General features: G+C 46.0%; 1 protein-coding gene across 8 annotated transcripts in view; it reads left to right on the top strand.

The window, feature by feature from the left end:
* The window catches only part of ADGRL3 (adhesion G protein-coupled receptor L3), a 1,270,535-nt gene that overhangs the window by 972,074 nt on the left and 273,669 nt on the right, over positions 1-24,792 (top strand). For all 8 annotated transcript variants that reach the window (XM_063914936.1, XM_063914945.1, XM_063914955.1 and 5 more), the window contains exon 20: positions 14,080-14,205. In XM_063914936.1, the coding sequence (XP_063771006.1) occupies positions 14,080-14,205 (126 nt within the window). The remainder of the gene's footprint in view (positions 1-14,079; positions 14,206-24,792) is intronic.

Below are 24,792 nucleotides of genomic sequence, written 5' to 3'. Positions count from 1 at the left end.
CAAATGCACAAAGGCGTGACCACGACAACAAGGGAAAGTTCAAAGGTTTTATTAAACACAGTTCAGAGGAATACTGATGACTTGGTACTGGTAATAGGAAACACAGTTCAGAGAAATACTTGGGATCGATGACGGAACACCGATAGTGACTTGGAATCGATGACGAAACACCGATGGTTACTTTGGGATCGTTGGTAAGCTTTGAGTGAAGCTGGGGTTCGCAGATAGAAATGCACTATTGTACTTAGAAGCACAGGTGAAGCATGAAGTGATGCTGGGGATCGCTGGAGAATGGCTGCTGGGAAGCCGGAGTTCAGACACAGGTGAATCAGGGTAGACTGTAGAGGGTTAATCACTGGAGTGTCGGGTTACACTGCAGAGTATAATCACCAGGGAGTCAGGCTGTACTGCAGAGAAAGTCCATGGGAGAACTGCACACTGGAATCACTGAAGACAATTGAAGCACTGACATCTTTCCACCCCAGGAACAGGATATTTATACCTGCTGGGAAGCAGGGATTGGCTGGCTGATTAACCAGAGACCAGAGTGCAGCTGCTGTGTAATCAGGCTGAGAGCAGAGTGCAGCTGATAGGCTGAAAGGTAACATGTGATTAGGAAAACATGGCTGCGCCCATGGTAGCTTTTGGAGGGAAAGATTGTTTGTAACTTGAATGTGAGCTTTAACCATGAAGCTGCCAGAATCACAGTAAAGAGATTTGAGACAATGAGATGCAGCGTGCTGCACACAGACAGTGCAGATGGAATCCAGGCTTGGAACACTGGGACAGTCTCAGGAGGCATTTGGAAGGTAAATACTGATAAGGAATTACCTAGATCGTGACAGCAGGTCCTTCATGGATTCTACCAGAAATCCTGACGAATCCTGAATGTTATGTAAAAACAATTCAACATCACATTTCTCCATAGTATCCAAGTCCTCAAGTAATGTGCCTGACCACTTTACTATAGCTTTGGCAATCTAAGCACTGGCAATAGTGGGACGTTGTATTGCCCCAGAAGCCGTGTACATGGATTTGAGCGTATTTTCAATTTTACGATCAGCCAGCTCTTTCAAGGCGGTAGATCCTGGAACAGGTAAAACCACCTTTTTTTGGGAGTCTGGATACTGATGCGTCAATAATAGGCGGGTTTTCCCATTTTTTCCTATCTTCTACCGGGAAAGCAAATGCTACCAGAACCCTTTTAGGTATCTGGAATTTTTTATCCGGGTTTTCCCAAGCCTTTTCAAAAATAGCATTTAATTCCTTTGACGCAGGGAAGGTTAGCGAGGCTTTCTTATTTTCAGAGAAGTAAGCCTCCTCAACCTGCTCGGTTGTTGTATCAGCAATATTCAACACATAGCTAATAGCCTCTATCATCAACTGCACCCCTTTTGCAAGAGATGCTGCCCCCCGCAACACATCCCCGTCACTGTCTGCAGTATCAGAGTCGGTATCGGTATCATCCTGCATGATCTGTGCAAGAGTACGTTTATGTGAATATACAGCGGGGAGCCCTGATGTACCAGAACTAGTGATGAGCGGGTTTGGTTCCTCGGAATCCGTACCCCCCGAACTTCACCATTTTTACACGGGTCCAAGGCAGACTCGGATCCTCCCGCCTTGCTCGGTTAACCCGAGCGCGCCCGAACGTCATCATCCCGCTGTCGGATTCTCGCGAGATTCGGATTCTATATAAGGAGCCGCGCGTCGCCGCCATTTTTCACTCGTGCATTGGAAATGATAGTGAGAGGACGTGGCTGGCGTCCTCTCACTTTGTTTCAGGGGGCTGAAGTGCAAGTATCTTTATTCTGGGGACAAACAGTAGTATTATAGGAGGAGTACAGTGCAGAGTTTTGCTGACCAGTGACCACCAGTATTATACGTTGTCTGCCTGAAAAACGCTCCATATCTGTGCTCAGTGTGCTGCATATATCTGTGCTCACACTGCTTTATTGTGGAGACTGGGGACCAGCAGTATTATATAGGAGGAGTACAGTGCAGAGTTTTGCTGACCAGTGACCACCAGTATACGTTGTCTGCCTGAAAAACGCTCCATATCTGTGCAGAGTGTGCTGCATATATCTGTGCTCACACTGCTTTATTGTGGGGACTGGGGACCAGCAGTATTATATAGGAGGAGTACAGTGCAGAGTTTTGCTGACCAGTGACCACCAGTATACGTTGTCTGCCTGAAAAACGCTCCATATCTGTGCTCAGTGTGCTGCATATATCTGTGCTCACACTGCTTTATTGTGGGGACTGGGGACCAGCAGTATTATATAGGAGGAGTACAGTGCAGAGTTTTGCTGACCAGTGACCACCAGTATTATACGTTCTCTGCCTGAAAAACGCTCCATATCTGTGCTCAGTGTGCTGCATATATCTGTGCTCACACTGCTTTATTGTGGGGACTGGGGACCAGCAGTATTATATAGGAGGAGTACAATGCAGAGTTTTGCTGACCAGTGACCACCAGTATTATACGTTCTCTGCCTGAAAAACGCTCCATATCTGTGCTGCATTGTAGTATATAGTAGGAGCACAGTGCAGAATTTTGCTGACCACCAGTATATAATATATAGGAGTACGGTACAGAAGGCCACTGCTCTACCTACTTCTGTGTCGTCAAGCATACTATCCATCCATACCTGTGGTGTATTTCAGTTTTGCACAGTTTGCTGACCACCAGTATTTAATATATAGCAGTACGGTACAGTAGGCCACTGCTCTACCTACCTCTGTGTCGTCAAGTATACTATCCATCCATACCTGTGGTGCATTTCAGTTTTGCACAGTTTGCTGACCACCAGTATATAGTATATAGCAGTACGGTACAGTAGGCCATTGCTCTACCTACCTCTGCGTCATCAAGTATACTATCTATCCATACCTGTGGTGCATTTCAGTTTTGCACAGTTTGCTGACCACCAGTATATAATATATAGAAGTACGGTACAGTAGGCCACTGCTCTACCTACCTCTGTGTCGTCAAGTATACTATCCATCCATACCTGTGGTGCATTTCAGTTGTGCGCAGTATATATAGTAGTAGGCCATTGCTATTGATACTGGCATATAATTCCACACATTAAAAAATGGAGAACAAAAATGTGGAAGGTAAAATAGGGAAAGATCAAGATCCACTTCCACCTCGTGCTGAAGCTGCTGCCACTAGTCATGGCCGGGACGATGAAATGCCATCAACGTCGTCTGCCAAGGCCGATGCCCAATGTCATAGTAGAGAGCATGTATAATCCAAAACACAAAAGTTCAGTAAAATGACCCAAAAATCAAAATTAAAAGCGTCTGAGGAGAAGCGTAAACTTGCCAATATGCCATTTACGACACGGAGTGGCAAGGAACGGCTGAGGCCCTGGCCTATGTTCATGGCTAGTGGTTCAGCTTCACATGAGGATGGAAGCACTCATCCTCTCGCTAGAAAAATGAAAAGACTTAAGCTGGCAAAAGCACAGCAAAGAACTGTGCGTTCTTCTAAATCACAAATCCCCAAGGAGAGTCTGACCTTCCCAACACTGGACGGGAAGAGGTGGCGCCTTCCACCATTTGCACGCCCCCTGCAAGTGCTGGAAGGAGCACCCGCAGTCCAGTTACTGATAGTCAAATTGAAGATGTCACTGTTGAAGTACACCAGGATGAGGATATGGGTGTTGCTGGCGCTGAGGAGGAAATTGACAAGGAGGATTCTGATGGTGAGGTGGTTTGTTTAAATCAGGCACCCGGGGAGACACCTGTTGTCCGTGGGACGAATATGGCCATTGACATGCCTGGTCAAATTACAAAAAAAAATCTCCTCTTCGGTGTGGAATTATTTTAACACAAATGCGGACAACAGGTGTCAAGCCGTGTGTTGCCTTTGTCAAGCTGTAATAAGTAGGGGTAAGGACGTTAACCACCTCAGAACATCCTCCCTTATACGTCACCTGCAGCGCATTCATCATAAGTCAGTGATAAGTTCAAAAACTTTGGATGACAGCGGAAGCAGTCACTGACCACTAAATCCCTTCCTCTTGTAACCAAGCTACTGCAAACCACACCACCAACTCCCTCAGTGTCAATTTCCTCCTTACACAGGAAAGCCAATAGTCCTGCAGGCCATGTCACTGTCAAGTCTGACGAGTCCTCTCCTGCCTGGGATTCCTCCGATGCATCCTTGAGTGTAACACCTCCTGCTGCTGGCGCTGCTGTTGTTGCTGCTGGGAGTCGATCGTCATCCCAGAGGGGAAGTCGGAAGACCACTTGTACTACTTCCAGTAAGCAATTGACTGTCCAACAGTCCTTTGCGAGTAAGATGAAATATCACAGCAGTCATCCTGCTGCAAAGCGGATAACTCAGGCCTTGGCAGCCTGGGCGGTGAGAAACGTGTTTCCGTTATCCACCGTTAATTCACAGGCAACTACAGACTTGATTGAGGTACTGTGTCCCCGGTACCAAATACCATCTAGGTTCCATTTCTCTAGGCAGGCGATACCGAAAATGTACACAGACCTCAGAAAAAGAGTCACCAGTGTCCTAAAAAAATGCAGTTGTACCCAATGTCCACTTAACCACGGACATGTGGACAAGTGGAGCAGGGCAGACTCAGGACTTTATGACTGTGACAGCCCACTGGGTAGATGTATTGCCTCCCGCAGCAAGAACAGCAGCGGCGGCACCAGTAGCAGCATCTCGCAAACGCCAACTCATTCCTAGGCAGGCTACGCTTTGTATCACCGCTTTCCAGAAGAGGCACACAGCTGACAACCTCTTACGGAAACTGAGGAACATTATCGCAGAATGGCTTACCCCAAATGGACTCTCCTGGGGATTTGTGACATCGGACAACGCCAGCAATATTGTGCATGCATTACATCTGGGCAAATTCCAGCACGTCCCATGTTTTGCACATACATTGAATTTGGTGGTGCAGAATTATTTAAAAAACAACAGGGGCGTGCAAGAGATGCTGTCGGTGGCCCGAAGAATTGCGGGCCACTTTCGGCATTCAGCCACCGCGTGCCGAAGACTGGAGAACCGGCAAACAGTCCCGAACCTGCCCTGTCATCATCTGAAGCAAGAGGTGGTGACGAGGTGGAATTCAACCCTCTATATGCTTCAGAGGATGGAGGAGCAGCAAAAGGCCATTTAAGCCTATACATCTGCCTACGATATAGGCAAAGGAGGGGGAATGCACCTGACTCAAGCGCAGTGGAGAATGATTTCAACGTTGTGCAAGGTTCTGCAACCCTTTGAACTTGCCACACGTGAAGTCAGTTCAGACACTGTCAGCCTGAGTCAGGTCATTCCCCTCATCAGACTTTTGCAGAAGAAGCTGGAGACATTGAAGGAGGAGCTAAAACAGAGCGATTCCGCTAGGCATGTGGGACTTGTGGATGGAGCCCTTAATTCGCTTAACCAGGATTCACGGGTGGTCAATCTGTTGAAATCAGAGCACTACATTTTGGCCACCGTGCTCGATCCTAGATTTAAAACCTACATTGGATCTCTCTTTCCGGCAGACACAAGTCTGCAGAGGTTCAAAGACCTGCTGGTGAGAAAATTGTCAAGTCAAGCGGAACGTGACCCATCAACAGCTACTCCTTCACATTCTCCCGCAACTGGGGGAGCGAGGAAAAGGCTAAGAATTCCGAGCCCACACGCTGGCGGTGATGCAGGGCAGTCTGGAGCGAGTGCTGACATCTGGTCCGGACTGAAGGACCTGCCAACGATTACTGACATGTCGTCTACTGTCACTGCATATGATTCTCTCACCATTGAAAGAATGGTGGAGGATTATATGAGTGGGTCTGGGACTCCAGGTCGACAACAAAAAGGTCGACACACCTTAGGCCGATGCCAATTGGTCAACACACCTTAGGTCGACATGGACAAAAGGCCGACAGGAACAAGGTCGACATGGAAAAAGGTCGACATGAGTTTTTTATTTTTTTGGGGTGTCGTTTTCTTCGTAGAGTGACCGGGAACCCCAATTAGTGCACCGCATCCCCTCGCATGGCTCGCTTCGCTCGCCATGCTTCGGGCATGGTGCCTTCGCTTCGCTCGGCACAGATTACCGTTCCAATCGTAGTCCACGTGGATCGTTAAGTATGAAAAGGTTCCAAAAAAGAAAAAAATTGTGAAAAACTCATGTCGACCTTTTTCCATGTCGACCTTGTTCATGTCGACCTTTTGTCCATGTCGACCTTTTGTCCATGTCAGCCTAAGGTGTGTCGACCAATTGGCGTTGACCTAAGGTGTATCGACCTTTTTGTTGTCGACCTGGAGTCCGGATACCATATGAGTGACCGCATCCAAGTAGGCACGTCAGACAGTCCGTACGTATACTGGCAGGAAAAAGAGGCAATTTGGAGGCCCTTGCAGAAACTGGCTTTATTTTACCTAAGTTGCCCACCCTCCAGTGTCTTCTCCGAAAGAGTGTTTAGTGCAGCCGCTCACCTTGTCAGCAATCGGCGTACGAGGTTACTTCCAGAAAATGTGGAGAAGATGATGTTCATCAAAATGAATTATAATCAATTCCTCCGTGGAGACATTCACCAGCAATTGCCTCCAGAAAGTACACAGGGACCTGAGATGGTGGATTCCAGTGGGGACGAATTAATAATCTGTGAGGAGGGGGATGTACACAGTGAAAGGGGTGAGGAATCGGACGATGAGGAGGAGGTGGACATCTTGCCTCTGTAGAGCCAGTTTGTGCTAGGAGAGATTGATTGCTTCTTTTTTTGGTGGGGGCCCAAACCAACCAGTCATTTCAGTCACAGTTGTGTGGCAGACCCTGTCGCTGAAATGATGGGTTTGTTAAAGTGTGCATGTTCTGTTTATACAACATAAAGGTGGGTGGGAGGGCCTCGGTGCAAATTTTAGGACTAAAAATAATATTGTGAGGTGTGAGGTGTTCAGAATAGACTGAAAATGAGTGGAAATTATGGTTATTGAGGTTAATAATACTATGGGATCAAAATGCTGGGGTGAGCAATCCCCTGTGGCGGGGAACGATCTATCCCCTCAGGAGATCAGTGTCCTGTCAGAGGAGATAGTGGCCATAGAGCCACTCCGTTGCCTCCCAGAGTTCTGCCTCTGCATCTGAGTTTGCCAGAGGTGCGGGGTGCCAGCCGAACGCTGACTTTTTTTAAAGCAACAGTCATTTACAAGGCAAGGTTCTGTAAATGACTGCCGCTTACAAAAATGTCAGAGTTCAGCCTGTATTTATTGCAGCATATACAGTGTTTAAAAGATATACTCAGATAAAGTTAAATGAAGGAATCCCGTTGGTAAAAAGTTTGTGTCTAATAAAGTAACTATAACTTTATATTGGATCAATAACTGAGTTTGGGGAAACTATCTGCCTCCATGCTGTGGCGTTGGAAAAGGAGGAGTGTCAGGAACATCTACAACAGTGAAAAAATCCACACTAATGTCACCAAAACCCCCACAAATGTGACACACTCACACAAAAAAACACAAAAAGGTGAAGTGAAAGGTGCAAACGTGCAAATAAATAGACGCCCAACCAGAAGACAGGAGAAATAAAAAAATATCGATTGCCAGGGCCGAATTAAGGCCCCAGTCCGTCCCTGCCGCACAACATATTCTAATCATGCTCATCCACCCTATCATTAACTGTACTCAATGCCTCAATTTCCATTCTATCATCACATACTTTCCTTTTTATATAAACAACCATAAACATTTTCTACTTCCTTCCTCATCTCCTTACCTTTCACTTCCTCATCATTTTCCATATCCTTCCTTCCACCACAGACTTTCTTGAATAAAACCTACTGCATTCCTCATCTTTCGCCATACATTCCACTTTTGCTATATATATGTAAAACCCCTGGGGTTGGCAGGGTATGTCTAAGTGGTTGAGAGAGGTATCACAGATGTTGGGTGGCTATGTGACTGAACTTTCACCTGTGTGTTCCTTCATCTGCCAGCTCACACCATGCTCTCCTTCTTCTTCCCAGCACTCCTTGCTTGTCCCAGCAGTCTTTCACCAATCACCTTTCTCTCCTGAGGCCACATGACCAGACCCAGGGCTGCAGTTAACTATTCCTGTGCCAGCACTTCTCCTGCTGATGCGACGGGACACACACACACACACACACACACACACACACACACAGAGTTCTAGGGTGCCACATATACAATCTGCCAGTCTCTTTCTTCCATACTTTTTCTAATCTCTCTCCTTGCCTCAGTCAGTTCTTCGCTCTTTCAGCTCCACACTCTTTCATTCTAGTACTCCAACCTTTTATTCATCCATTCAAACCTTTCTTCATTCTGGTCAATCTATACCCATTCCTTCTACAAAAAAAAAAATCCAATCTCTCCTTTAATCCAATCCCACCATGCCAACAAACAGACCCAGGGCAACTAGGTGTGTGCAAAGTGTGCCCTGCACACAGCGCACTTGTGGAGGGATTGGCCGCTATGTGTGACTGTGCTCTGGCACTGTCTCTGCTCCCAGTGCTGGGCGAGCAGCGGCATGTGGGGGGAGCTATGTCCCCTGCAGGATACAGCAGAGCACATCAGTGGGATTGAGTGTCTACTTTGGCGCCACTTTGGCAGCCTAATCTGGCGCCCTCCGTGAGCCAATCACAGCTCACATAGCGGCAGCCAATGGAAATCGGCCGCGGTGAGCCAATGAGTGCTTGCCATGCCGTAGCTGGCCCCGCCCGGCATCTGATGTTGGTGGGGAGAAGAACAAGCCCAGCGGCCGGAGCGGGAAGAAGTTGCCCGATGAAGAGCTTCAGTGGATGCGCAAGAGGCCAGAAGACTCTCGGGAAGCCTGAAGTGGTGAGAAGAAAGTCCAGTGAAACTCCCCACTACAGCCTCTCCCACAGTGAGGTAGGCCTTTCTAAGGCCCTAAATCTTTCCTTCCTAGGCCGCCACAGATCGGGCATTAGGACCATGGGCACAGTCAAGCCTGTGGGGCGCAGTAGGCGGGCACTAGGACTGTGGCTATAATTCAGGCATTAGGCCTGTGGGCAAAATAGAGGGCACCAGGCCCCAAATAGTTCAAGTGTTCCCCCCGTTAGGTATATAAGGTGACTCTGGGCACGTGGCCCAGGTCACCCAACCAACACCGTTCTAGGCGGGCTCTAGGCCTCAGGCCTGTGTACATGCAGAGGCACTAGGCCCAATTTGTATATGCCCCCTCACCCCAGGTGAATAGGGTGACTCTGGGCACTAGGCCCAGGTCACTGTAAAGTGCCGCAGTCAGGCAGGCTAAATGCCTGAGCCGCCTAATAAGAGTGATCTGGGCATTAGGCCTCTACCTGCCGTAGGGACTCTATCTGCCGTACTGTGTGAAAGGGAGCTCTACCTGTCGTAATGTGTAAAAGGGAGCTCTGCCTGCTGTAAGGTATAAAAGGGGACTCTTATCTACCGTACTGTGTAAAAGGGGACTCTACCTGGGGTAATGTGTAAAAGGGGACTCTAACTGGGGTAATGTTTAAAAGGGGACTCTACCTGGGGTAATATGTAAAAAGGGGACTCAACCTGGCGTAATGTGTGATAGGGGCTCTACCTGGAGTAATGTGTAAACTGGGGCTCTACCTGGCGTAATGTGTGACTGGGGCTCTACCTGGCGTAATGTGTAATAGGGGCTCTACCTGGTGTAATGTGTGTAAGTGGCGCTACTGTGCGGTGTAATTTGAATAATGGAGGATACTGTACAGCATAATATGAATTGGTATTATTTTGTGGCCACGCCACTTCCCCATGAAGCCGCAGCATACATATTTTTGGCGCGCACCTACGACGCGCACTGGCCCTGTTTTTTATTTTGGGGGCGCTGATGCTGTTTCTTGCACACAGCGCTAAACTGTCTAGTTACGAGATTGAACAGACCTACTTCTTTTCACTCTACCGTATTCCATAACATTGAAGGAACTGTTTCCTAACCCCTATATCCAACATACATTTAATTTCCATACACCTCTCCCATAATTTCCACCCTATTTGCATACTAGCCTACACTTAACACATTCATGATCTGAAAACCCCACCTTCATTTGTTCAAAACAAGCGTGAATTCCTTGGATACACGGACATACACCAGACATGAAGCAATCGCACCCGTGACCCCTGTCAGCTCTATAGGTAGCCAGTGGCTCTCCTACACAACATGCTCTCGATACACCCGTAAGTGCAAAATCAACTGACGTACTTCGCAACATGCTACCTGTGACATCAATCTTATCTTCACTCATACCCCTTTTCACAAATCTATCAATCACACAATTCATATCACCAACAATCACCACCAGTTCCTTCCAATCAAATGATACACCATTCTTTAAAAAAAAAAAAAATCCTTTTATTTTTATCAACTTGTGCATACATTAATTAAATTGAACTTCCATCCATAATCTGTATTCACCAAAATACATCTACGAGCTTCAATTATTACATAAGAATCTATCCTAAACTTACTACCCTCCACCAATACCCCAATGACATCAATCCTATTTTCTTAGACCCACTCCATACCACAAACCCACACTCATATAGACAAATAACATTCCTTCCCAAACTCCCAACAAAATCCAGCACTGCAGCTCTTTTTGCCCTGGATTTATACTTCCTCACATTGAGGGATACCAGAACAACACCCTTATTTTTAGCAGCAAAGGTATTAATGGGATACCATCAGCCTCTTTTTATCAGGTCATATCATCCGTATCTGAGCCCATATGACCTGACTGCTGCATTCGCTTCACAGCTTCCACCATCATAAATCTCTGATTTGAGGATCACAGTCTATTACTCTCTGTAATCTCTGCCTTAGACATTCTAGTTATCACTATACTGTGCGTCAGAGCCGGCCGTAACCAATATGATGCCCTATATATAGTGCACCGGAAAGTGTTCACAGCGCTCCACTTTTTCCACATTTTATGTTACAGCCTTATTCCAAAATGGAATAAATTCATTTTCCCTCAAAATTCTGCACACAATACCACATAATGACAAGTTAAAAAAGTTTTTTTTGAGATTTTTGCAAATTTATTAAAAATAAAAAACTAAGAAATCACATGTACATAAGTATTCACAGCCTTTGCTCAATAATTTGTTGATGCACCTTTGGCAGCAATTACAGCCTCAAGTCTTTTTGAATATGATGCCTCAAGCTTGGCACACCTATCTTTGGGGAGTTATGCCCATTCCTCTTTGCTGCACCTCTCAAGCTCCATCAGGTTGGATGGGAAGCGTTGGTACACAGCCCTTTTCAGATCTTTCCAGAGATATTCAATCAGATTCAAGTCCGGGCTCTGGCTGGGCCACTCAAGGACATTCACAGAGTTGTCCTGAAGCCACTCCTTTGATATCTTGGCTGTGTGCTTAGGGTCTTTCTCCGCTGAAAGATGAACCGTCGCCCCAGTCTGAGGTCAAGAGCACACTGGAGCAGGTTTTTATCCAGGATGTCTCTGTACATTGCTGCATTCATCTTTACCTCTATCCTGACTAGTCTCCCAGTTCCTGCCACTGAAAAACATCCCCACAGCATGATGCTGCCACCACCATGCTTAACTGCAGGGACGATATTGGCCTGGTGATGAGCGGTGCCTGGTTTCCTCCAAACATGACGGCAGGCATTCACACCAAAGAGTTCAATGTTTGTTTCATCAGACCAGAGAATTTTGTTTCTCATAGTCTGAGAGTCTTTCAGGTGCATTTTGGCAAACTCCAGGCGGACTGCCATGTGCTTTTTACTAAGGAGTGGCTTCCGTCTGGCCACTCTACCATACAGGCCTGATTGGTGGATTGCTGCAGAGTTTCCCTTCTGGCAGGTTCTCCTCTCTCCACAGAGGAATGCTGTAGCTCTGACAGAGTTGACCATTGGATTCTTGGTCCCCTCTCAGACTAGGGCCCTTCTTCCCCGATCGTTCAGTTTAGACGGCTGGCCAGCTCTGGGAAGAGTCCTGGTGGTTCCGAACTTTTTCCATTTTATGGATGATGGATGCCAATGTGCTCATTGGGACCTTCAAAGCAGCAGATATTTTTCTGTACCCTTACCTAGATTTGTGTCTCAAGACAATCCTGTTTCAGAGGTCTCCAAACAATTCCTTTGACTTCATGCTTGGTTTGTGCTCAGACATGCACTGTCAAGTGTGGGACCTTATATAGACAGGTGTGTGCCTTTCCAAATCATGTCCAATCAACTGAATTTACCACATGTGGACTCTAGTTAAGCTGTAGGAACATCTCAAGGATGATCAGTGTAAACAGGATGCACCTGAGCTCAATTTTGAGCTTCATGGCAAAGGCTGTGAATACTTATACGTACATGTGATTTCTTCGTTTTTTATTTTTAATAAATTAACAAAAACCTTTTTATGTTGTCACTATGGGGTATTGTGTGTAGAATTTTGAGGGAAAAAAATTATTTATTCCATTTTGGAATAAGGCTGTAACATAACAAAATGTGGAAAAAGTGAAGCACTATGAATACTTTCCAGATGCATTGTGTATATCTCTATATATCTAGATAGATAGATAGTTAGATAGATCTTTTTTTTTTTTTTTTCCAAGTAAGCAGGCACTCCCATTCATTGTATGATCTTTAGCCATGGTCCCAGAAGACATGTAGTAAGTATATATAAGCGAAGAAATGGCACTCAGTGGACTTTTGTGAAGAAATGACAATCAAATTACATCCATTTGTTTGCAACGTTTCGGGTTTATTACCCGTCGACAGGCAGCATACCTGACGACGGGTAATAAACCCGAAACATTGCAAACAAATGGATGTCATTTGATAGTCATTTCTTTACATAAGTCCACTGAGTGCCGTTTCTTCGCTTATTTGGGCCTCAAAGAAGAAAAAACTTGTAGTATGTACTATTATATTTTAGATTGTGCATTATATAGCTGCATATAAACCAGCATTTAGTAACTGTCCTTTGCAATGAGAGGACATCCGGGTCTATTACCTGGAAGTCCTTCAAGTATGTGCAGTCATCGGCATGCATAGGAATTATGCGTAGTGAAGCCCATAGGCTTCTAATAGGCAATGCCATCTATAGATGGCGTTGCCTGCCAAGTACAAGCTTCAGAAAGTTTTGTATACCAGAGCTTGCATCATATGGGGAATGAAGTCAAACTCAGAAAACTGCAGGTTTTGGAGTTTTGACCGCATTTTTCCATTGCTACATCCCACCTTTGGAGAGCCAGGAACATATTTCTGCTGATCATGCATGCATACATACATATTGGGACTGATTTCAATTTGGATACTTTTAATATCACCTCTGAGTCCAAGGAAGCAGCAGCGATCCTAACATATGGTAAATCAGCAGAATGAGTCTGGTGTAAATAGACGCCTCCTGCATGCATGTGCGATCTGTTGCTGTGTTCAAGGTTGCAGCATCGGATCACTCTGCAGGACCATTGGCCTACAGGTTACACAGAGTGGCCACCGCAGCTCCATAAACAAAGCCAGGAAATCTGCATTGGCAGATGCTGAGCCTGTCCACAGTACTTGGGAACGCTGGCTGGTGACACGCCCTCCCTGTCCCAAAACTTGACATGCTGCTGCTGTCTGGCACTGTAAGCGTGATCACAGGACTCATTCTTCAAATGCGCAGAATGGATTCGCGCAGATCGACCACCATCATATTAGTACATAAACCATTGAGTTTATGTGCTAATCGGAATCAGGCCCATTATGTACTGTCAATTAAATCCACAAATCTATTTGGTCATAATACAGGTAGCATGCAATGGGGCACTGACCTCATTTTTAGTATTTAGGGTGAAAGGCATTTCAAGAATCAGTCAACTGTACTTTGGAGCAAGTGTGCAAAATGTCAGTGGCAAATGACAGCCATGACTTTATCATCCTTTTACTCCTTTATCATCCTATAGTCCTTTGCCGTCCTCCTTTATCCCATGAGTTAAGCGCAATATTACTTTTTATGAGTTTACATGTCCTTTGAAATTCTGTTTTCAATTGTTTTTGTAAGTAATGATTACTAACTAACTTATCGTTGTTGGAAACTCCATAAAGTTCTTGTGAATAGCTAATAAAAAATATTCTGTACTATTTTTAGGTGCGTAAAGAATATGGTAAATGTTTACGAACTCATTGCTGTAGTGGGAAAAGTATGGAGAACTCAATCGGAGCAACCAAAACATCTAGTTCCCAAGCTCCTGGGAGGTATTCCTCTGGCTCACAGGTAAATGACACTACTCAACATATTTTTTCATATTTTTATGTTGTTGAATTTTAGTGTTTTCCTTAAAACTTAATGACCTCGATTCAATTCTGTACGCTGTCATGTCGGGGAATGCCCGTACTTGCAGACTAAACAGGGTGTTTAGGTGCAAGAATGGGCATACTCCGTCTAAGTGCCCGCCATGATGCTGTTTTGTCAAACAGCTTCGCGGAAATAAGTTTTGGCGGATTTCTGCTCGCACCCCCAAGGGGGAGGTGTGAGAAGAAATCCTATAGTAGGGGATGACAGCGCACTAAATCGAATAACCCCGGGAGCTCCCTCATGATGCTATTCAATCCGCGCAAAATTGGATCGTGCCCAATGAGTAAAAAATATTAGGAGTATTTATTGTAGGCCAAAAAAAATAGATACTAATTAAAACCTAAACAGGGAAAAGATGCTAACAAAGAGATGAGGCACCTTCTACAAATGCATTTTAGACATTACAGGTTTAATATCCCTTATCCAAAATGCTTGGGACCAGAAGTATTTTGGATATCGGAATTTTCTGTATTTTGGAATAATTGCATACCATAATAAGATATCATGGTGATGGGACCCAAGTCTAAGCACAGAATGCATTTATGTTTCATATACACACAGCCTGAAGGTAATTTTAGCCAATATTTGTAATAACGTTTTGCATTAAACAAAGTGTGTGTACATTCACACAATTCATTTGTTTCATATACACCTTATATACACAGCCTTAAGGTCATTTGATACAATATGTTTAATAACGCTGTGTATTAAACAAAGTTTGTGTAACCATTGAGCCATTAGAAAACAAAGGTTTTACTATCTCAGTCTTAGTCTAAAAATTCTGTATTTCGGAATATTCCGTATTTTGGAATATTTGGATATGGGATACTCAACCTGTATTTGTATTTTTTATTTCTACTGTTCTGATAATGGCTTAGGTTATCACAAGGAAAAAACAAAATTCAAAGAAGTACATAAGCAAGGTATATTTTTTTGTTTTCATTTGTAAGTTTTTGTAAAATTGTTGTGATTTCTGTTTGTACTTATTTTTGTTTAGTATTAGTATGTAGTTTATTAATCCTTTACATTACAGTAGTAATACTCTATTGCTATCCTCATATTTACTTAATTAATATTAGTTAATAGTGATTTCATGCTACGTATCAAATGTAGCTTACATAAATTGCAGTCAAAGGTTATATGATAAGTTATGTGACCCACTGTGCATCTTGTGCTATGCATGCACTTCTGGAGCAGTGTGACTAATGCTGTAAGAAGGGTGTTTATCTGTATTCCAAATGGTGTAAGCAGGTTGTTTATCTGTATTCCAAATGGTGTAAGCAGGTTGTTTATCTGTATTCCAAATGGTGTAAGCAGGTTGTTTATCTGTATTCCAAATGGTGTAAGCAGGTTGTTTATCTGTATTCCAAATGGTGTAAGCAGGTTGTTTATCTGTATTCCAAATGGTGTAAGCAGGTTGTTTATCTGTGTTCCAAATTTAAATGAGCAATTACCAACACTGAGTACCAATGACAGTTTGCTGCTCATTGGAGCAAGTATAGAATAGGGAGGGGATTATTGAGGTCAGTAGAGGGATCACAGTTAAGCTGGGTACACACTAATCTATATGTCGTCCGATACAGCGAATCGGACTGAGATTTTCAACGCATCGTCAGTGTGTACCAGCAATTGCACCTCCCTCTGGTCATTTGCCACACCCGACGGGATGATCCTGGCAATGACCAGATACAGGGGAATGTGGCCGTGAACGATTTATCACGGGATCGTGTGATATATCGTTCAGTGTGTACGGCACAGCCAATATATCGGTCAGGTGTTCGACCGGGTACACACATCGTTTAGTGTGTACCCAGCTTTAGAAGTATTGACAGACAAGTGCGCTAGTGCTCAGACCCCAGTCTTCCTGTCCTCCTCATGCCCTATCTCAGGATAGCCACTGAGATCACTACTGAGAATGTGCATTCTGAGTGACATTCTAGATGTATCATCGCTTAGAGATTGATAAAATGAAGAGAGAGAAAGTACCAGCCAGTCAGCTCCTAACTGTCATTTCTCTAACGTCCTAAGTGGATGCTGGGGACTCCGTAAGGACCATGGGGAATAGCGGCTCCGCAGGAGACTGGGCACATCTAAAGAAAGCTTTAGGACTATCTGGTGTGCACTGGCCCCTCCCCCTATGACCCTCCTCCAAGCCTCAGTTAGATTTCTGTGCCCGACGAGAAGGGTGCACACTAGGGGCTCTCCTGAGCTTCTTAGTGAAAGTTTTAGTTTAGGTTTGTTATTTTCAGTGAGACCTGCTGGCAACAGGCTCACTGCATCGAGGGACTAAGGGGAGAAGAAGCGAACTCACCTGCGTGCAGAGTGGATTGGGCTTCTTGGCTACTGGACATTAGCTCCAGAGGGACGATCACAGGTTCAGCCTGGATGGGTCCCGGAGCCGCGCCGCCGGCCCCCTTACAGAGCCAGAAGAGCGAAGAGGTCCGGAGAAAGCGGCGGCAGAAGACGTTCCTGTCTTCAAATAAGGTAGCGCACAGCACTGCAGCTGTGCGCCATTGCTCTCAGCACACTTCACACTCCAATCACTGAGGGTGCAGGGCGCTGGGGGGGGCGCCCTGAGATGCAATGAAACATGACAGAAATACCTTACATGGCAAAAAAAATGCATCACATATAGCTCCTGGGCTATATGGATGCATTTAACCCCTGCCAGAATATACAAAAAACCGGGAGATAAGGCCGCCGAAAAGGGGGCGGAGACTATCTCCTCAGCACACTGGCGCCATTTTCCCTCACAGCTCAGTTGGAGGGAAGCTCCCTGACTCTTCCCTGCACTACAGAAAGGGTAAAAAAAAGAGAGGGGGGCACTATTTAGGCGCAGTATTAAAACATACAGCAGCTATAAGGGGAAAAACACTTATATAAGGTTATCCCTGTATATATATAGCGCTCTGGTGTGTGCTGGCATACTCTCCCTCTGTCTCCCCAAAGGGCTAGTGGGGTCCTGTCCTCTATCAGAGCATTCCCTGTGTGTGTGCTGTGTGTCGGACGTTTGTGTCGACATGTATGAGGAGAAAAATGATGTGGAGACGGAGCAGAGTGTCTGTAACAGTGATGTCACCCCCTAGGGGGTCGACACCTGAGTGGATGTACTGTAGAAAATTACGTGACAGTGTCAGCTCTATATAAAAAAACAGTGGTTGACATGAGACAGCCGGCTACTCAGCTTGTGCCTGTCCAGACGTCTCATAGGCCGTCAGGGGCTCTAAAGCGGCCGTTACCTCAGATGGCAGATACAGACGCCGACACGGATACTGACTCCTGTGTCGACGGTAAAGAGACAACCGTGATTTCCAGTAGGGCCACACGTTACATGATTGAGACAATGGCAAATGTTTTTATACATTTCTGATAATACGAGTACCACCAAAAAGGGGTATTATGTTCGGTGAGGGAAAAACTACCTGTAGTTTTCCTGAATCTGAGAAATAAAATGAGGTGTGTGATGATGCGTGGTTTCCCCCCGATAATAATAAAAGTATTGGCTGCATACCCTTTCCCGCCAGAGGTTAGGGTGCGTTGGGAAACACCCCCTAGGGGGGATAAGGCGCTCACACGCTTGTAAGAACAAGGGCTCTACCCTCTCATGAGATGGCCGCCCTTAAGGATCCTGCTGATAGAAAGCAGGAGGGTATCCAAAAAGGTATTTACACACATACTGGTGTTATACTGCGACCAGCAATCGCCTCAGCCTGGAGGTGCAGTGCTGGGTTGGCATGGTCGGATTCCCTGACTGGAAATATTGATATCCTAGATAAGGATAGTATATTATTGCCTATAGAGCATTTAAAAGATGCATTTCTATATATGCATGATGCACAGCGGAATATTTGCCGACTGGCATCAAGTATAAGTGCGTTGTCCAATTCTACCAGTAAAATGGTCAGGTGATGCGGATTCCAAACAGCATTTGGAAGTATTGCCTTTGAAAAGGGACATTTGGGGTCGGTCTTTTAGACCTGGTGGCCACGGCAACAACTGGGAAATCCACGTTTGTACCCCAGGTCGCCTCTCAAAATAAGACGCCGTATTATCAGGCGCAGTCCTTTGTTGGCAAGCGGACAAAAGGTTCCTCTTTTCTGCTCGTGACAGAGGGAGAGGAAAAAGGCTGAAGAGATTAGCCAGTTCCCAGGAACAGAAACCCTTTCCCGCCTCTGCCAAGCCCTCAGTATGACGCTGGGGCTTTACAAGCAGAATCAGGCACGGTGGGGGGCCCGTCTCAATGAATTTCAGCGCGCAGTGGGCTCACTCGCAAGTAGACCCCTGGATCCTTCAGGTGATATCTCAGGGGTACAAATTAGAATTCGAGACGTCTCCCCCTCGCCGTTTCCTAAAGTCGGCTTTACCGATGTCTCCTTCTGACAGGGAGACAGTTTTGGAAGCCATTCACAAGCTGTATTCCCAGCAGGTGATAATCAAGATACCCCTCCTGCAACAGGGAACGGGGTATTATTCCACACTGTTGTGGTACCGAAGCCGGACGGCTCGGTGAGACCGATTCTAAATCTAAAATCTTTGAACACTTACGTACAGAGGTTCAAATTCAAGATTGAGTCACTCAGAGCAGTGATTGCGAACCTGGAAGAAGGGGACTACATGATGTCTCGGGACATCAAGGATGCTTACCTTCATGTCAAAATGTACCCTTCTCACCAAGGGTACCTCAGGTTTAGGGTACAGAACTGTCACTATCAGTTCAGACGCTGCCGTATGGATGGTACACGGCACCCCGGGTCTTTACCAAGGTAATGGCCGAAATGATGATATTCCTTCGAAGGAAGTGAATTTTAGTTATCCCTTCCTTGGACAATTCCCTGATAAGGGTAAGATCCAGGGAACAGTTGGAGGTCGGTGTAGCACTATCTCAGGTAGTGTTGCGGCAGCACGATTGGATTCTCAATATTCCAAAATCGCACCTGGTTCCGACGACGTGTCTTCTGTTCCTAGGGATGATCCTGGACACAGTCCAGAAAAAGGTGTTTCTCCCGGAGGAGAAAGCCAGGGAGTTATCCGAGCTAGTCAGGAACCTCCTAAAACCGAGCCAAGTCTCAGTGCATCAATGCACAAGGGTTCTGGGAAAAAATGGTGGCTTCCTACGAAGCAATCCCATTCGGCAGATTCCACGCAAGAACTTTCCAGTGGGACCTGCGGGACAAATGGTCCGGATCGCATCTTCAGATGCATCAGCGGATAACCCTGTCACCAAGGACAAGGGTGTCCCTCCTGTGGTGGTTGCAGAGTGCTCATCTTCTAGAGGGCCGCAGATTAGGCATTCAGGACTGGGTCCTGGTGACCACTGATGCCAGCCTGCGAGGCTGGGGAGCAGTCACACAGGGAAGGAATATCCAGGGCTTATGGTCAAGCCTGGAGACATCACTTCACATAAATATCCTGAAGCTAAGGGACATTTACAATGCTCTAAGCTTAGCAAGACCTCTGCTTCAAGGTCAGCCGGTGTTGATCCAGTCGGACAACATCACGGCAGTCACCCACGTAAACAGACAGGGTGGCACAAGAAGCAGGAGGGCAATGGCAGAAGCTGCAAGGATTCTTCGCTGGGCGGAAAATCATGTGATAGCACTGTCAGCAGTATTCATTCCGGGAGTGGACAACTGGGAAGCAGACTTCCTCAGCACGAACTCCACCCGGGAGAGTGGGGACTTCACCCAGAAGTCTTCCACATGATAAAAACTCGACAGGTATTGCGCCAGGTCCAGGGACCCTCAGGCAATAAGCTGTAGACGCTCTGGTAACACCGTGGGTGTACCAGTCAGGGTATGTGTTCCCTCCTCTGCCTCTCATACCCAAGGTACTGAGATTGATAAGATGGAGAGGAGTAAGCACTATATTCGTGGTTCCGGATTGGCCAAGAAGGACTTGGTAACCGGAACTTCAAGAGATGCTCACGGAGGATCCGTGGCCTCTACCTCTAAGAAGGGACCTGCTCCAGCAAGGACCCTGTCTGTTCCAAGACTTACCGCGGCTGCGTTTGACGGCATGGCGGTTGAACGCCGGATCCTGAAGGAAAAAAGGCATTCCGGATGAAGTCATCCCTATCCTGATCAAAGCCAGGAAGGATGTAACCGCAAAAACATTATCACCGCAATTGGCGAAAATATGTTGCGTGGTGCGAGGCCAGTGAGGCCCGACGGAGGAAATTCAACTGGGTCGATTCCTACATTTCCTGCAAACAGGAGTGTCTATGGGCCTGAAATTGGGGTCCATTAAGGTTCAAATTTCGGCCCTGTCAATTTTCTTCCAAAAAGAACTAGCTTCAGTCCCTGAAGTTCAGACGTTTGTAAAAGGGGTACTGCATATACAGCCTCCTTTTGTGCCTCCAGTGGCACTTTGCAATCTCAATGTAGTTTTGGGTTCCAAAAGTCACATTGGTTTGAACCACTTAAATCTGTGGAGTTAAAATATCTCACATGGAAAGTGGTCATGCTGTTGGCCCTGGCCTGGGCCAGGCGCGTGTCAGAATTGGCGGCTTTATCCTGAAAAAGCCCTTATCTGATTTTCCATTCGGACAGGGCGGAATTGAGGACTCGTCCTCAGTTTCTCCCCAAGGTGGTTTCAGCGTCTCACCTGAACCAACCTATTGGTGGTGCCTGCGGCTACTAGGGACTTGGAGGCCTCCAAGTTGCTAGACGTTGTCAGTGCCCTGAAAATATATGTTTCCAGGACGGCTGGAGTCAGGAAATCTGACTCGCTGTTTATCCTGTGTGCACCCAACAAGCTGGGTGCTCCTGCTTCTAAGCAGACTATTGCTCGTTGGATTGGTAGTACAATTCAGCTTGCACATTCTGTGGCAGGCCTGCCACAGCCAAAAATCTGTAAATGCCCACTCCACAAGGAAGGTGGGCTCATCTTGGGCGGCTGCCCGAGGGGTCTCGGCTTTACAACTTTGCCGAGCAGCTACTTGGTCAGGAGCAAATACGTTTGTAAAATTCTACAAAATTGATATCCTGGCTGAGGAGGACCTGGAGTTCTCTCATTTGGTGCTGCAGAGTCATCCGCACTCTCCCGCCCGTTTGGGAGCTTTGGTATAATCCCCATGGTCCTTACGGAGTCCCCAGCATCCACTTAGGATTTTAGAGAAAATAAGAATTTACTTACCGATAATTCTATTTCTCATAGTCCGTAGTGGATGCTTGGCGCCCATCCCAAGTGCGGATTGTCTACAATACTTGTACATAGTTATTGTTACAAAAATCGGGTTATTATTATTGTGAGCCATCTTTCAGAGGCTCCTCTGTTATCATGCTGTTAACTGGGTTCAGATCACATTTTATACGGTGTGATTGGTGTGGCTGGTATGAGTCTTACCCGGGATTCAAAATCCTTCCTTATTGTGTACGCTCGTCCGGGCACAGTATCCTAACTGAGGCTTGGAGGAGGGTCATAGGGGGAGGGGCCAGTGCACACCAGATAGTCCTAAAGCTTTCTTTAGATGTGCCCAGTCTCCTGCGGAGCCGCTATTCCCCATGGTCCTTACGGAGTCCCCAGCATCCACTATGGACTATGAGAAATAGAATTATCGGTAAGTAAATTCTTATTTTTACAAAAAAATAGGGCAGATGTATTAAGCCTGGAGAAGTGAAAAAGCAGTGATAAGTGTATGGTGATAACGCACCAGCGAGTCAGCTTCTAACTGTTATTTTTCAAACCCGTAATGATTAGCTGGTGCATTACTGGCTACTTGCACCACTGCTCACACAGCAATGATCTGCATGGTGTATTGAAGCTAGATGTGTGAGGACACATCTGTATGTTGTACCAGGTGTGGAACTTGCGACTGTGCAGCTAGTGTATTGCACTAGGGCCCACTGCAATGAAGGAGCAGCTGGGCTTGTGTTACAGAAGCGTCCCACTACATCTTTGCTGACTATAGCAGCATTCTGTAGTGGAACCGCGATGCATACAGATCGTGGCATGCAGCCTCATATGAATCACTAGCTGGCTCCTATTGGTATGAATAGGCATACGCATGCAACCACAGGCTCCCATTGAAAAGTAGGCACTGCGTACTGTACTCCCTGCTATGACGAGAGTTGTGGTCTGCAATGCATATGCATCGCTGCCACAACGTAACAGCAAACATCTATATACTGAACCCAGGCTCAGGGACTAATATAACCCTGATTACGAGTTAAAGTGGGGTGTAAAGGAGAAATGTAACCATATGTAGAGATAATAGATTTAATGTATAATAAGTAAATGGTGTAGCATTGATAAATGTTTATTATACATTTTGGAGGTAAAAAGTTCTTATAACATATATTTTCATTGTGCTACATATGCTCATGTAGACAGGTCTGGGCAGCGAGCCCAATGGAAGACTGTATTATACAGCTTTGTGTAAAACTGCCAGACAATGAGGAGGTTGAGCAGTGAAGGACATGGACTGGTGGTGTCTCACAGACTAGAAGGCAGTTAGGGATGAGGCTGGTATAAATATTACCCCTATATTTACCTTCATACAAACCGATGGGGATAATAGTACACAGTGGAGACTGTATACTGTGACCAGAAGTGGATTGGGATGGAAATCCAGCCCAGGAAATTTATAGAAGCAGCCCTAGGGGGGTGCGGTCTGATGAGGGGTTGGGGTCTGTTGAGGGGGGCGGGATCCCTCGTCATAGGACCTGATTGTACGCAATTGCGGCCTACCTTGTGTCTTTTGCTGCAGTTGTGTCTGAGACTAGGGGTGGATTGGGAGCTAATGCCCTAATGTATTAAGCTTTAACAAGTGATAAAGTGGAGAGGGATAAAGAGTGATAAATGAGCAGCCAATCAGCTCCTAACTGCCATTTTTCAAACACAGCCTGTGACATGGCAGTTAGGAATCGGATTGACTGGTCATTTATCACTCTTTATCCCTTTCCACTTTATCACTTTTTAAGGCTTAATACATTTGGGCCTAAAAGTGTCCCTGTAGAACTGGCCTGACATGTGCAGCACAAGAGGTATAACATACCATGTAGCCATGGCAGCATCACTGGATGGCAGAGTGGCTGTACTGCAGAGATGGAATAACAGAATGAATGGGGACAATGCAGTGTACTGAGTGCAGTGGGCTGTCTGTCATGTGGGGGATGGGGCCACATGTCAACACACAAAACAGCCCCCACAGACATATTGGCCTACCAGGAATCTTCCTGGTGACTCCTATGGCCAATCCGCCCCTGACTGTGACAGAAGGCATACTTCCAATCTACATTGTGTGGATAAATTAAATCCTCACAGCTTGTCAGCAGCCTTCATACCCCTTTTACACTGCTGCAATAACCTGGGTTATTGCCATGTCAACCCAGGTCACAGCTTGATGTAAAAGGGTCTTTGAAAAAGAACCCAGGTCGAGTGACCAGGGAATCTTACCCTTGTAGCGACTAGGGTTGGATCCAGGTAACAGTGCAGTGTGAACAGCTCGACCCGGGTTACCCAACCCAGGTTATGCTTAAAAGCTGCTGATTGGCTGTGTATGCAGAGGTCCGCCTCAAGGGAGTGTCTGTGAGTGACATGCAGGGCAGACCCGAGTTCAGTGTAAATGCGGCTGACCGGGAATTACCCAGGTCCAATTTGCAGTATAAACAGGGTCTGAGCAGGTACTGACCTGGGTTGGAACTGTCCAGCAACCTGTGTTTTTGGTTAAAAAGTGGTATTAGTGGAGAAATCTCCCTTTGCACACAGTTACAGTATACTACTTTCAGGCAGAAAAATTCTCAATATCCTGGGTTTTTCATGGATTCTTCAACCCAACCAGGTCAAAGTTCCTACCCCCCATTTCACACAACACATTTGACTTGGGTTATTCACAGGTCGACCCCTTTTATAATGAACAACACCTTTCACATTGAATCCGAGTCAGCTCTGCAATATACTGTGTGTCATAAGAAATGTACTGGTTTTTGGGCACACAGAGATGAGGTCATGAAAAGTGTGTGGTGATTGCTCACTGCATTGCTGATGCAGCTGCTTACACTCTCCTGCTTCTAATGCCATGCTGTGTGTGTATGTCTGCAGCACATTTGTGACATCAGAAACTTAGGTCACACCCTATCACACAGCTGGCAACCCAGGCGTTTCTTAGAGACGGCTGCATGCTGCAATTTTACTGCTGTTAGCTTAAATGGAAAGATTAAGTCTAAATTGAATGCTCACAGAGTTGGACCGATCCCGCTAGACTGATAGATGGTCAGGGTGTTGTCAGTGCACGGTGATCAATCACCCGACACACAGTAGCGGGATAGGGATCTAGGGTGCAGGGGCGTGCGGGCTGACAGAGCCAGTCTGCCGTACGTGGCGGTTATCCGGAGCCGCTACACGCGGCTTGGACTTATAGTAACACTATCATGGCACAAGGGCTATTCTAAGTAAAGACCAATGTATAATGCATAATACACCAAAGTAACATGATTATTCCAATACAAATCATTATGCATAACCCAGGCGCTGTTTATTAAGTGGAACACGTGGAAGAGAGATAGA

This window comes from Pseudophryne corroboree, chromosome 1 (genome assembly GCF_028390025.1).
Source record: "Pseudophryne corroboree isolate aPseCor3 chromosome 1, aPseCor3.hap2, whole genome shotgun sequence".
Lineage (NCBI taxonomy): Eukaryota > Metazoa > Chordata > Amphibia > Anura > Myobatrachidae > Pseudophryne > Pseudophryne corroboree.
This window is presented reverse-complemented; position numbering and strand designations above follow the sequence as displayed.